This window comes from Dunckerocampus dactyliophorus, chromosome 16 (assembly GCF_027744805.1).
Source record: "Dunckerocampus dactyliophorus isolate RoL2022-P2 chromosome 16, RoL_Ddac_1.1, whole genome shotgun sequence".
NCBI classification, from domain to species: Eukaryota; Metazoa; Chordata; class Actinopteri; order Syngnathiformes; family Syngnathidae; genus Dunckerocampus; species Dunckerocampus dactyliophorus.
Genome location: NC_072834.1, coordinates 3,453,702 through 3,467,592, shown reverse-complemented (window position 1 = coordinate 3,467,592; position 13,891 = coordinate 3,453,702). Strand labels below are relative to the sequence as shown.

The following is a 13,891-nucleotide window of genomic DNA, read 5'->3' as shown; positions in this document are numbered from 1 at the left end:
GGTTGCCTTTTACGCTCTTTGCAGGGAGACTTCCGACATAAGTCGTCATTTGTGATCTGAAAAAGACGAGAGGACCGCAGCGGGCAATGTGCCAAGTGTGGACGTGACGGGCGGGACAGCCGTCCGCGTCTCATCACGGAGCCGCCACAGTTCAGGCTCCGAGCTCTCTCGGCGTGACTGAAATCCAACTTTTCCAAAATCCGACCGTTTGCCAAAGGTGACAAGATTTGACAGGACGACCGTTTGCAAAACTCCTCACTCAGATAAGTTTGATTTTCGCCAGCAATTTGAATCTCTTCCTCAACTGTGGACTTTAAAGTTATTCCTTGGTACACCAAAATCTGCAAATACTGACACATCTCTACTTTTTTTTTCTACTGTTGAAATTTGTCACTCTATTTTTGATGGAATATATTTTAAATGCCTATAGATAAAGGTTTACTTTTTTAAATATTTGTAAAATACTAACTGTGTTTTTTTTTAATTCTAATTATTATTTGCTTGTGGGTTTAAATATGTTACTTTAACCACTTTGTTAGCCTGTAAGCATTTATACCTTAAAGAAGGACAAACGGAAGCAGACTCGCGTCGGCATATCAACATGTGGTTCATGATCGGCGGTGTTGTTGAAACTCTCCGCTGGGATCGCCCTGGTTCCGTTGTCAGAGGCCTCCGGTTTTGTTTGTAGATAGTCTTAGCGAGAGGCTTTGAAGAGTGCCAGTCAAATGCTGTGAAACACTGTACACGATCAGTGCTGTGTTTTCTTGATTTTAAGTGTCCTTCTCTGCTTGCTGTTCATCTTGTATATATTGAATTTGCTGTAAAGAGTGTCGTCGTCACCCCATGCGTTGAGTTTTAGACAGGCTGTACGCGCCAGCCGTCCGTCAAGAAAGCTGGCACGGTCACTTAAACACTGAGGTAGCACAAACATATGCCTGGAACAGGTGTGAGGTGCAGCAGCTAAGTTCCGTGAAGTAGCGGTTGATGTGTGCGGAAAAGTGATTTGGTTCATATCGTTATCATTCTGGGGCCTCATGGTCAAAACTGACGGAGCATAAAGAAAACAGCTAAACAGGCAAAAAGTAACATCTGCGTCGAAAGGACTGAGGCGAAGCAACGAGGCAAGCAGGAAGAGTGGAACAATGTCAAGTAGTTGTTGACATGAAGTTGTATGACTGCACTGTCGTGTCAACGGTGACTCCTCCCCACGCAGCAATGGACAAGCAGCAGCGGGAAAATAACGCCGCCTTTTTCGTGTCAAGCGGTTTTGCGATGCCAATGTATTACTCTTTTGAACACATAATGTTTGGAGAAGCAAAACGCTTCACCTACTAGCCAGAACTACTTCCTTCGACACCTAAAAATACACGGTTCAGTTCGGTTTGGTTCGATGCGTTTGTGCTAAGGCTTGATATCTTTTCAATTATTTTTTTAAATTAGAATTTGATTGAAATTGCCAACATTTTTTTTCATTTTTCAACATTTTAAGCATGGTATGATTGTGGGAGGCGGAGCTCAGTGGCTCTGTGCTTGACGATGCAACCTAAGCCAGAGTAGTCGATGGCAGATACACTGATCTATCAGCACAGAGCGCCCTCAGAAGTTGATCAAATAAATACGAAACAGTGCGCGTGTGTTGAACAGCATTGACGGGCTATGCTTCCCTCACACAACTTCATGTCCAAAAGTCCAAACTATCCATTCAAGGAAGAAATGCTGGAGGCGGACTGGAAAAGGAAGCAAGTAGGAAGGAGTCCGTCGTCAAGTACAAGCCGGCGTCTTCCTGCTGCATCTGCTTTACTCAAAAAAAAGCACGACTCAAGCTATGTCCACACCAACACAGATATTTTAAAAATGCATGTTTTTCTATGTGTTTTGGCCTTTTGTTCACACACAATAATGGAAAACTCCTTCTGGGTGAAGATTTTTAAAAAGTCCCATCTTCAGTGTTTGTGTATGGACGGGTAAAAACTAGGGATGCACGATATATTTCTTTTCAAGCCGTTACTGATAACTTTTTATATTTAGTATTTTTTTATTTACATTTAACTAGTTTGTGCACATCTGGAGGTAGGAACGACTCAAACAAAGCTGGATCTGACTAATGTACCTGTAGATTTGTCCTTCATCACAACTATTAACATAAAAAAATGGCGGCAGCTCCGACGTACAACGCGAGCCACCATTTCCATGATGAAATCACAGATCGCTTTAGCCCTCAGGTTGACTCTGGCAAACCGTTTTGCACTTTTCAAACACGGCGGCGATAGGAACAAGCCCCGGGCTTTGTACTTGTAGCAATGCTGGCATTTCGGGTGGCTGACAAGGTTTGATGTTTAGAAGCTCGATGGGTTTTTCTTTCCCCCATCGTGGAGTGTTTTGTAGAGCGTTGGGCGCATTTGGCGAAATGCCTTCCTCTGTTTGTTTACAAGTGAGCTCAGGCCATGCTTGATCAGTATTTGCTCCCGCTAACCCACCAACAGCACAGTACGGGTAATCTCACCTCAGCTCATCATCTTTTTCATTTTATCGGAATCATGTCGTAATTCCTCATGTCGGCCCGAGTAAAGACGCAGCTTTTTGTGTGACGTACATGACGTAACAACATATCACTAGTGATGAAGCTGGGAACTTGTGGGTGCTGGGTTCATGACTATGTCGTCTCCGGGGCTCTATGCAAATGAGCGCTGATTTTAAGGATAACGTACACATCGTTGCATATCGGATTCAGGGGTGTCCAAACTTTTTCCACCGAGGGCCACATACTGAAAAATGACAGGATGCAAGGGCCATATATTTCAAGAAAAAACTGAACAATTTTTGCTGTTGTTGTTTTTTTTTTTTTGTATTTCAGACTTCCTAAATAATCTTTGTCCATTTTCTTCTCATAATATTCCAATATTTTGACTTTATTCCCATAATAATCTTCACTTTTCCCCCACCTAATTCTCCAGGAATGACAACTTGATTTAGTTTTGTTTGTTTCTCATAAAACTTTATGCTACTAAAATGACATCATTTTTCCATTTTTTTAAATTGCGACTTTTCTCGTTAGAATACGACTTTTTTCTTTTGATATTTTGACTTTAATCATTTCTTATAAATAGTTGCGGGGGTTTTTTTCATTTTTGCTGTGTTTTTTTTTTTTTTTTTATAATTTCAGCTGTGTTCTTGTAAATTATCTTCTCATAATTGTGACTTTTTCCCATAATATTTTGATTTTGTAACTATTTCTGCAACATAAGTTTAGAACAATTATATTTTTATTTGTTTGATTGGTTGTCATAATACTATCACTTTAAAAAATGTCATTTTTCTTTGACATTTTAGTGTTAATGCTGCTAAAATGATGACAACTTTTTTCTCGTAATATTTTGACTTTATTCTTGTGAACTTACTGCTGACTTTTCCATTTTATGTTTTTTAGAGCAGCACACGGCTGCTTTATTGGCCCTTTGGCTGCACTTTGGACACCCCTGATCTAATTCATCTCATATTGACCAACAGAGGCGTTATCATGCACGACCAAGTCCACTGTGATTGCTTTTTTCGGGGCTTCTGATTGGACAAAATGCACATTTTTATGTGGACAGAGATTTTTTCTAAAAGCCCAGAGTGGGGAAACTGCATGTTTTTCAAACTATCCAGGTTTGTGTGGACATATCTTAATCGACAATATTCCTCGTAGCTGGATATGGGGGGGGGGGTTCTGTGGACAGGACAAACAAACACAAAAAAAAGGCATGACAGAAACACAGAAAGGAACACGTTTTTGCGTAATCCTGCTAAGTACACATGAACGTCTCGCTTTTAAGGGTCATTTCTGCAAGTTTAGAATGGAAGCACAATACAGACCGCGAGAGACGCCCTCGTCTAGCAGCCTGTTATCAACATGGCCTGTAATTAGTTGAGATGCGGCACCTGCAACAAGGGAACTTGAACGACACAGCACACACGCAATGGCCGCCCACACTATTGACCAGAAACCTAACAAATATCCACGTCGGTACTTTTAGTTGCGACTAAATGTTGCCGAAAGCGGGTAGAATCAAGTTTGATGTTACATGAATTCCTCTCGGGGGCCTGAAGGGTGAACAACACCAACATAGACTACGAAGGTAGCAGTCAGTAGTGAAGTACAATCTTCCTGCCGCAGTCGTGACCGATTGTCAAGTGGCTGCCGGTGTGCCTCGTTGCGCCGCCCCGTACCGGACATGAGAGGATGCGGTGTACAAAAAAAAAAGAGGTGATATGAAGCACTTTCCATGTGTAAGGCCGGTAAAAAGGTAACATTAAACCGGGACATTCTTAGCGTGCGGGCTAAATGTGACACCCGTGTCCGAGCGCCGAGTCGTGTGTTCGTAAACAGCTGAGCGCCGCACTCGTTGCCCCTTTTTCCTCTCATCTTTTCAAGCAGCACAACGGAAATCCTGTCAATTCCATCCATCCTCCATGACGAGGCCCTGCTCTGTGGGTGTTGCATGGGAAATGTTACCTTTTACACCGCCTTGTTCAAGCCGGGGGTGTTCAAAGTGCGGCAATGAAGACAAATTCATGATGAAAGATCCCTGCTTTTCGCTGGCGTTGTGCTCCACGCCTGCCAGCGAATGTATTTCCAAAATGTCTATTTCTACCACATGCCCTCCCTCTAGCTTGACCTTGATGTTCTCCTTCGATTTCGGATCAACATTTGCAATTATGAGATTAGATTCAGCTCTAGAACCCTCCGCTTCTCTCTTCAATTGCCATTGCTCACTGGCAACAGAAGCGAAATGCACAATTCAGGTTTAAGCCTACTCAGCATTAATGAATGATAATGATGATTCGCATTATCACAGCAACCATGGTGCGTTCAAGGACCGCTCAACAAAGTACGTAAAAACAGCGGGCTGTAATGTTTTACCTGCATTGTCACGTGTTTATAAATTGTTAACGAGGCTTGTTTTGCAAAGTGCAGGGGAAAAAATTACCAATTTTTGGAGGGAAAAAACAAAAGTGTGAAAATGTTTTGACCAAAAATCTTGGCTGTGAATGCTGACTCGCGAATGTGCGGCGCTCCACTGTCGACTAGCCTGTAACACCAGGCTCTGTCCCGCGCCGCCGTGAACGATTCTGTCTGCCTCCGGTTAAATGTTTACGTCAGGCGATGTCATGCTGCGGAATATTCACATGTTTTGACCACAAACGGTAGATAGAACGTCCAAAACGTCTCCGAAACTTCTGCTTAAGTAGGAATAACGTGTTCTTTCTGCCCAGCTCACGGAACAGCAAACGTCTGCTTCATGAGTCGAAAAATGTCCGTCTAATTCCGTCTATCAACATCCAATTTGAGTCTTATGAAAGGCCAACTTTTTTTCGTAAATGTACGGCTTTTTTTTTCTCATAAATTTACAACTTTATTTTTGTAAACTTATGACCTAATTCTCGTAAATGTATGACTTTATTCTGGAACTCTCAGATTTTAAATAAAATTGTAAATTTACGAGAAAAAAAAAGCCGTAAAAAAGCTAACTTTACGACTTTTTCCGCATAAATTTACGACTTTTTTTCTCGTATTGTAAATGTACGACCTTATTCTCGTAAATGTATTACTTTATTCTTGAAATCTGAGGGGGTTTTTTTCAAAGTCATAAATTTCCGAGAATAAAGTTGCAGATTTAGAAGAAAAAAAGTAGCAAATTTACACAAAAAAAGTCGTAATATTTCATAGCGTCTCAGGCAATGCCTGTTACAACGGAGTATTAAAACGGCGTAAATTTATCATCATTTATTCTCGTAATATCACAATTTTTTATTCCCGTTAATTTATTACTTTTTTCCTTAATTCTGTTTTTTGTTTTTCCAGTGGAGCCCAAATACTCCGTCGCACACGTGAGCCCGGCTGTGAAAACATTTTTTATTTGTATCCACTTGCTGTCAAAATGTCGTCGTGTGGCGCATGGTGCGTTCAGCGCCTTCCCGACAGCCACAAAAGGCTAAAAAGCGGCGAGGTTCCGCCCAAGCAGCAGCGAAAACGGCAAAAGTAACATCTGAGGAACCTCCCGATTGTGGCCGGAAATGTTGAAGGAGTTTGTCCCGGTTAGCGCCAACGGCTGGAGACGTCTGTGCGCCTTCGTTTTATAGACCCCATCGTTAAGCGGCGAAGTGGGGCGGAGCCTACGCTGGATGAAAACGCACCAACACAGCCCGGCAGCCTCACATTTGTCTGCGGTCAAACGATGAACACCCCCGCTTGAAATATTAAAACGGCAGCAAGAAGAACTGAAATGACTTTACCACAAAGTCATTTCTGTTGACTGATGGATGCGGACTGAGGTGTAGGAGTCACGCATACCCCCCCCCCCCTCATTTATACAAATTTCATTCCTCCCAAGTGCCTTCTGCCTTTAAAATAGATGGCCGCCCACTTCTCTGCGTGAGCGCTGATATTTTGCATTCATTTCCAAGCGCGGCGTTTGAGAGGAATGACGTCACTGCGAATTTCATGTGCAAATTTGTACTTCTTTTTTTTTTTCATAGATTAGACTAGACACGCCGAAGTAGGATAGAAATATATTAGTGCCTAAATATAGTGTGTGTGTGTGGGGGGGGGTATTTTTGGGAAAGACGCATCACACTATCAAGCTAAAGAATATCCAAAGCAGGAGGATTGATTTAGTTTTGTCTTTTAAAGCTGCAGACGGCGTATGGCAGCGACACGTGGCTGCAAGGTGACGCTGGTCAAAGATTCTATCAGCACCTTTAAGGGCAATCGCATCCAAGCTGTCTTTCTGCCGTCTGGCTTTTCTTGTTCACTCTGTCACGGGTTTTTGGGGGTTTTTTTGGGGATCTGAACTCATTCTGTGTCATGTCTTTGGAGGGCTTGCAGGGGATCATTAGTGCATTCTAGAACCACTTTATTTGTGATGAATAAAACTCACTTCTAAAAACTACTGGAGATGTGTTCTTTTTTCCCCCCCTGAAGAAGTGCTTCTCAGATGGGGGGGTTGTGGCCATGAGGGAGCGGCGGGGGCACTGGTGATGGATATTTTGGCTCTTTTTAGAGAGCCGCAGCCGCATTTTTGTTGTCCTAAATGAATTTATGAGCAAATGATGTGTAAAATGAATGACTAATGTAAAAAAAGCATGATTTCAAATGTTTAGTATTGAAATGGATTCATTTCAACCTCAATGAGCAGCTACAAAAACATAGCATCATTTTATATTATAGATAAAATACCAAAACCAAGACCCTTCTCAATAGACAAATTAAGTCAAAATAGGTCAAATCTCCTCATGCAGCCCCCATCCCCCGCCCCCACCCCCCCGGTATGGACACAGAGACGCGGCCACACATCTTGACCGATGACATCCGCCTTTAACAGGAAAAAAAAGACGAGAAAAAACTAATCGGCTCCCGATTTGCTCCCAACAACGCGAGCCGGCTCTTAAGAGTCGATTCGTTCACGACCGACACATCACTACGGGGACTATACTATGAGTTCCCTCATTTATCGCGGGGGACAGGTTCCCAAAATAGCCTGCAATAAGTGAAATACACGTTATACACTTTTCTCTGACATTTCTCTCTTGTTTAAACACTCCCAAAAAAGTCCAAACCTTGGTTGGAATTTTAATGATGCACCTGCAGTTCGGACACAAGAAAAGATGAAGTCACTCACGCGTATTTCACTCACATGACCGTGCCTTTTCACTCTGGCGCCGTTTCGCTGTACCGTAGCGTTTTATTTTTACACTTGTTAAAACATATCGCTGCAGACGAACCGTAGATTCATTTACAAGCTAGCAAGCAATCGAGCTACCGATGACACAGGAGACGTGGCGGGAAGTCCAAAAAACAATGGGCGGTGCAGACAGACCAGAGAGGGAAAAGCAAGACACTCAACTTCCCACAATGCAATTCTTCTTAAAGGGCCAGGCTCTGCTGTCGTTAAAAAAAAGACTAAAAAAAAAACCTGCGGAAGGTGAACCGAGATAGACATAAGATATAAGACATAAGATTTCTCTACAGGAGAACTGCACTTTTTGGGGACTTTTGCCCATCATCATCTCTTTTCTAACAATAGAAAAATTGATTTTTTGAAAACAGCGTCTGGCTGGAAAAAGTCTGCAAAAAAGTCTGCAACAACGGTGCGTTCACATTCAATGTGAGGTGCATCCCAGCGACAGCGTCATTGTTATTATTATTATTATTAATATTCTTACGCCCATCGAACTACGTTACTGGTGCATTGACACTTAGCCATACCACACCGAGTAGCTACTAGCCGGTTAGCAGCTAGCATCACCACAGACCCGCCTGCAGCACGAGGTGTTCAAAGGCCCTATTGTGTCCGGTTTCTTTTTATTTTTATGCAAGTTCACTCACCTTTTGTTTAGGACGACAGATGGATTTGTTGTCTTTTTATTCCATTATTTTGTTGCTGCTTCCATTAAAAATGTGTTTGTATGCAGAATGATTAATGACTTGTGGTAAATAAGCCCCGCTGCTTTCCAGACGTGTCGTCGCGTACGCGTGATGTGCTTTCAATGGAACTTTGTGAAGCGAAACCGATAAAACACCATCGTTATTATTCCAAGTTGTGTTTATGGTGAAAGGTTTATTTTTTAACATGTATTAGAACGTTTCCAGGCAAAGTCAGTGGTTTTTGAAGGGTCAACCCAGTTGAATTTTGTCCTGCGTTTGGATGTTGTGATGTCTCCGATGTCATTTGTGGGAACGGAGGCAACGCGGTATGTTGGGTTTGTTGTGTGTCACACACTATCTATATTCTTGAAACGGCACAACAGAGCACGGTGATATATTTTCAGAAAAATCCCGCCAGCGAGGCCGTGACCTTTCCCTTAATCCAGCGTTCTGAGCCGCTCACCGCCTGAATGCCACGCAGCACAACGGTGCTCTTTCCTCTCCTCACCCTCAGAGACCATACAAGCTTTTCCTTTTGCTAAATGCTCCGACGGCAGCCTGTAACTCTACCAGGACGTTTAATTGCCGTGTGTGGTCCCTAAAAGCTCACATGTACATGTGCTTCCTGTTTCCCGCCCACAGCCACAATAAAAGCACTTAAAAGATATTGGTAAAAAAAAAATGGTATGGTTCCTAATGCACAGAATTATGGATAAGCTCAATTCATGGCTATCCTGTGGGTGGTAATGACACCGCCGGTTTCTGATGATTGATTTGACTTTGTGGTAAGAGTGGATGGATGAGGCTTTGCACACAAGCGCTTCAGCACGGCGCACGCAGATCAGCTGGGAGGTCAAGCAATGACAGGACGTGGAGGTGAGGGAAAACCATTTGGTCGAGGACAAGGGCCTCTTCAAAGAGGTGGACACGTGGGGCTCGTCCGGGGACAGAGAGCGATAACGGGGACTGAAAGAACGTGTTATCGGAACCACAGATTCAGAAGTGCAGGTTTTCTTCGGTGTTATTTAATGTTATGTTATGTTATTTAATGTTATATTATGTTATTTAATATTATGTTATTTAATGTTATGTTATTTAATGTTATATTATAGGACGTTACGTTATTTAATGTTACGTTACAGGATGTTACGTTATTTAATGTTATGTTATTTAATGTTATATTATAGGATGTTATGTTATTTAATGTCATGTTACTTAATGTTATGTTATGTTATTTAATGTTACATTATAGGATGTTACGTTATTTAATGTTATTTTACAGGATGTTACGTTATTTAATGTTATGTTATTTAATGTTATATTATAGGATGTTATGTTATTTAATGTCATGTTACTTAATGTTATGTTATGTTATTTAATGTTATATTATAGGATGTTATGTTATTTAATGTCATGTTATTTAATGTTATGTTACAGGATGTTATGTTATTTAATGTTATGTTATGTTATTTAATGTTATGTTATTTAATGTTATGTTATTTAAGTTTTTATTTAAGTTTTTTCATTATAGGACGTTATGTTATTTAATGTTATGTTACAGGATGTTATGTTATAGGATGTCATGTTATTTAATGATATTTTATAGGATGTTACGTTATTTAATGCTATGATTAAGGATGTCATGTTATTTAATGTTATGTTATTTAATGTTATGTTATGGGATGTCATGTTATTTAATGTTATGTTATAGGATGTCATGTTATTTAATGTTATGTTATTTAATATTAATGTTATTCGCCACTAAATGACTTTAGTAAATGATGTGCACTCCACTTTCCATCATCTAACAATTGTTTTTGTGTTTTATGTGGTATTTTGTGGAGACTGTGCCCTGTTGTGTAGGGCAAAGTACGCCTTCAAGCACGGAGTATGCCACGAGGGCTGGGTGATACTGCAAATGTTGGGAAAAATCGTGATCACATCACACTAGTATCGCTTCGATACCACCCGTGATATCGCCATTGTCCACATTTGGATTTTGGACTTCCCAGCCCTGGATGATAACGTTGCAACCACATGACCCCCACATGAGGTTCACGAGGTTTGCACATCAATGAGCAGTTGAACACCTACAAAAAACACGAAAGCATCATTAGAAACACTTGAAGGTATCGTAGGAATGAGTAATTGCACATGTCTAGCATGAAGTACTCATTGATGAAACAAAAAGTGATGTGTTTGCAGACATGACGCTGATTGTGTCAAATACGGTTCATCAATCAACAAACGCGCGGCAACGGCGCCCTCTAGCGACGAGTCCCTGCAATACACCGCGATACTGCTGCTGTTGCTACTACTGTGAATATTATATACAGCGTATACTGTATTAGTGAGGTGCTGTTATCTACGGTCCCATTAAAAAAATATATATGAACATTTTTCCCAAAACACCACTTTTTGCTAACACTTTTCTCCTAACATTGCACCTTTTAAAATATTATGTAAATAGGTTAATGTAGCAGACTTGTAATGGCATCCGGGTGGACGAACACACACCAAGTCAGGATCTGCACATTTACTTCTGTGGAACAATAGCAAGGAGGGAACACTATTAGCAGGCGCACACAGCAGCACATCCTGACCTCAGCTGCTCAAGCGTCCACGGTACGGCAGCAGACCACTGATCAGTGCAGCAGACACGCGTTTCTCCCTGTGTGCGTCGCTATTAAGGGTCCCCCTTGGAACAGCAACCGCAACATAAAAGTGCTCCATCAAAACGTAAATGCAGGTTTTAAAACACGGTATTTTAAATCAAAGATTTCACTCAGCTACATTAACATTTACGGCAAATAAAAAATGAGCTGCGGCCCCCAAACTGTGGACACCTTTGGTTTAACACACCACCAGTATGAAGAGTTTAATGTGGGAGATAGATACTTTGTTCATATCCAAGAGAAATTCACGTTTCCAGCAGCTCTGCAAAAGTGTCCTAATAAACGTAACCACTTCAAAACAAAACGAAGCAAAATAGGAGAGTTTGGAAAAATGAGAAAATAGAATAAGAATAAATAAATAAATACATACGCAACAGATCACTTAAATTTCAATAATACATCATCAATGAACAAATAATAATACATAATAAGTTAATAAGTCCAGTCCTGTGTGTGTTTTTATCGCTCCCCCATCTGTCGTGTTGCAAAGTCGCATGGCGTGCGGGAGAAATGACCTGCTCATTCTGTCAGCGGAGCAGCGGAGCAGTGGTAGTAATCTGCCACTGGATCTGCCACTGGAATCTGCCACTGGAAGTAGGAAGAACTACGTGGACTGTGCCTGAAATGGAATACTCCTGTCAGTACGCTTCTCTAAGTATACTGTCTACATCGTCTACTTAGTTCCTAAATGCGCCAATTTTCACCGTGTACTGCCGTCACTTACCACCCTCAATAGTTGCCATCTTGGCTACGTAGCGGAAGGAGAGGGACTAACTCGAGTGGTTGTAATTGACAGTTAAAAAGGAGAGAAGAAGAAGCGGGTAAACACTGTGATCTGTCAACCCACTGTCCAGCGCAGCTCTTAAAGTGTCGGGGAATGAGGTCTCCGCATTTCACAAGCACACGAGCTGGCATCCATTCCACAAGCTTTCCACGTAGTCCAGTAGCACAAAGTCACAGGTGATTGAGAAAGAGTAATTTTTTTCTGTGCGGGGGCACACAGGAGCAGCTGACCGGGGGCCATTTTTTTGCCGACAACAGTGCCAGGCCACTTTGTTGCATCAGGTGCTTGTGGGCTGCAGAAGAAACGACGTCAGAGGGCTGAGGGAACACGACCAGCCCGCCCTGCACGGAGTGGGCTGGACCTGAAAGGTCAGTAACATTAGTCATGATTATTCATAGCTGGAGCCCACACGTTGAAGACAAGTTCAGTTTCATGCTGGCTGTGAGTCAGCGCAGGGGATGCAACGTTTGGTCACTTAGACGCTGGACAGTGGATGGACCGGCTGAATGGATGGGAACTTTTTCCAAACTTGTTCCACTGAGGGCCACGGATTATTTTGTATTTGACAAACAGGCTTTTTTCTCATGTCTCATTCACCACAAGTTGGTAATCATTTATAAATAGGTGATAGTACAGGTGGAATGTACGGCATACATGCACTACTGTTATTTTCATAGTTAGTGCAGAAAAAAACAGTTTACGACCTTCTAAGAGGCCACCAGACAGGAAATAACACCCCTATAGTCACCTTTACACTAGTATTATCCAATGTTGTAGACATAATAAGAGTAAATTAGCTTTTTAAGACATAAATAAGACTCATGCTCGTGTGTGTTGCTATAAATGTGCTCCCAGCTGTGCTGAGATAATTCAAGCCTAAATCTCCATATTTAGACAAAAGAGTTCTTCATAAATGACTCAGCTTTTTAAGTGCATCAAACTGCATGAATCATAGACGGTTTTAGCAGCGGTGAGTACTGCAAAGTCATTGTTAGTGTTTAGCACAAAACCAAACATTTCATTTCATTCATGTGAACATTTGAGAAAATAAACCAAAATTCAACAAATTTGTTTGACTTGGTAAACATGACCAGGCAGGGGATTGCTCTTATTATTATTATTATTATTATTATTATTATTATTATTATTATTATTATTATTATTATTATTGCGCATGATGATACTGCAGGTCCTCTAGGGCCTCACAAGCCAACCCACCTTGAAGTTGCTTCCTGTCGTGCTGCTATAGCTCCCTCCAGGAAATCTGAGACAATCTTGCCTTGGCAAGCTAATTGCCCTACTTGAGTTTATTTCTGGTACTTCGCAAAACAATAACAATGTAATCATTCAAGCAGTGTAATCATCTTTTACAACATGCTACCACCGTTAATGTTCGTCATCGGAGACAGAAAATGCCCATAGCGTAAAATGACAGCACTTGTTTCCCTTTTTTTCGTCGTTGACGTAATTTCTTCAGGTTGGAATTCAGAAATTCCGAGTGAATCTAGGGTATTTGAATGCATCATACCGGCACCGCGATTGTCATCACAGGTGACCAACCAGTAACGAGAATACTCGGCAATTGACCAATAAGATGAGTGCAGAGGCGGGCTGTGTTGCCTGGGGTTGTTCTGTGTGTCTCCAAGAGCGGTTTGCTGTGGTCCCATTGGCGCAGGTGATCGGTGTCGGGATGTGAGAGTAACGCGGAGGAGAAGGGAGGAGAGGGAACGTTCTGATGGAGAAGTGTCTCGGGCTCGATTTGAAATAAAAAAAGGATACCATCCACCTTCGATCCGCGCTGTAACACTCGACGATGAGCGCTTCACCGAAAGGGGCACTTTGAGCTACGATGAGGTTAACTTCCGGTGGGGAATAGTACTATGATTTGGTATGTGGCCACTTTGATAGCAAGTGTTTTCAGCAGCCGAGGAACGGCCGCTCAAGGTGAGTCGAAGCACAGCAGCTTTCAACTTTAACCTTTGCATTGCTTTTATTTTCAAACATTTGCTCGCGTGCCGGTCTTGT

General features: G+C 41.8%; 2 protein-coding genes across 5 annotated transcripts in view; both read left to right on the top strand.

Annotated features, from left to right (window-relative positions):
- The window catches only part of LOC129169155 (junctional adhesion molecule 3B-like), a 47,987-nt gene extending 38,332 nt beyond the window's left edge, over positions 1 to 9,655 (top strand). Inside the window, exon 9 of the mRNA XM_054755286.1 lies at positions 25 to 9,655. Within this exon, the coding sequence (XP_054611261.1) occupies positions 25 to 60 (36 nt within the window). The 3' untranslated portion in view covers positions 61 to 9,655. The remainder of the gene's footprint in view (positions 1 to 24) is intronic.
- A 3,877-nt stretch (positions 9,656 to 13,532) lies between these two features.
- LOC129169261 (protein turtle homolog B-like) overlaps positions 13,533 to 13,891 on the top strand; it is a 59,129-nt gene continuing 58,770 nt past the window's right edge. For all 4 annotated transcript variants that reach the window (XM_054755501.1, XM_054755502.1, XM_054755499.1 and 1 more), the window contains exon 1: positions 13,533 to 13,810. In XM_054755501.1, the coding sequence (XP_054611476.1) occupies positions 13,747 to 13,810 (64 nt within the window). In that variant the 5' untranslated portion in view covers positions 13,533 to 13,746. The remainder of the gene's footprint in view (positions 13,811 to 13,891) is intronic.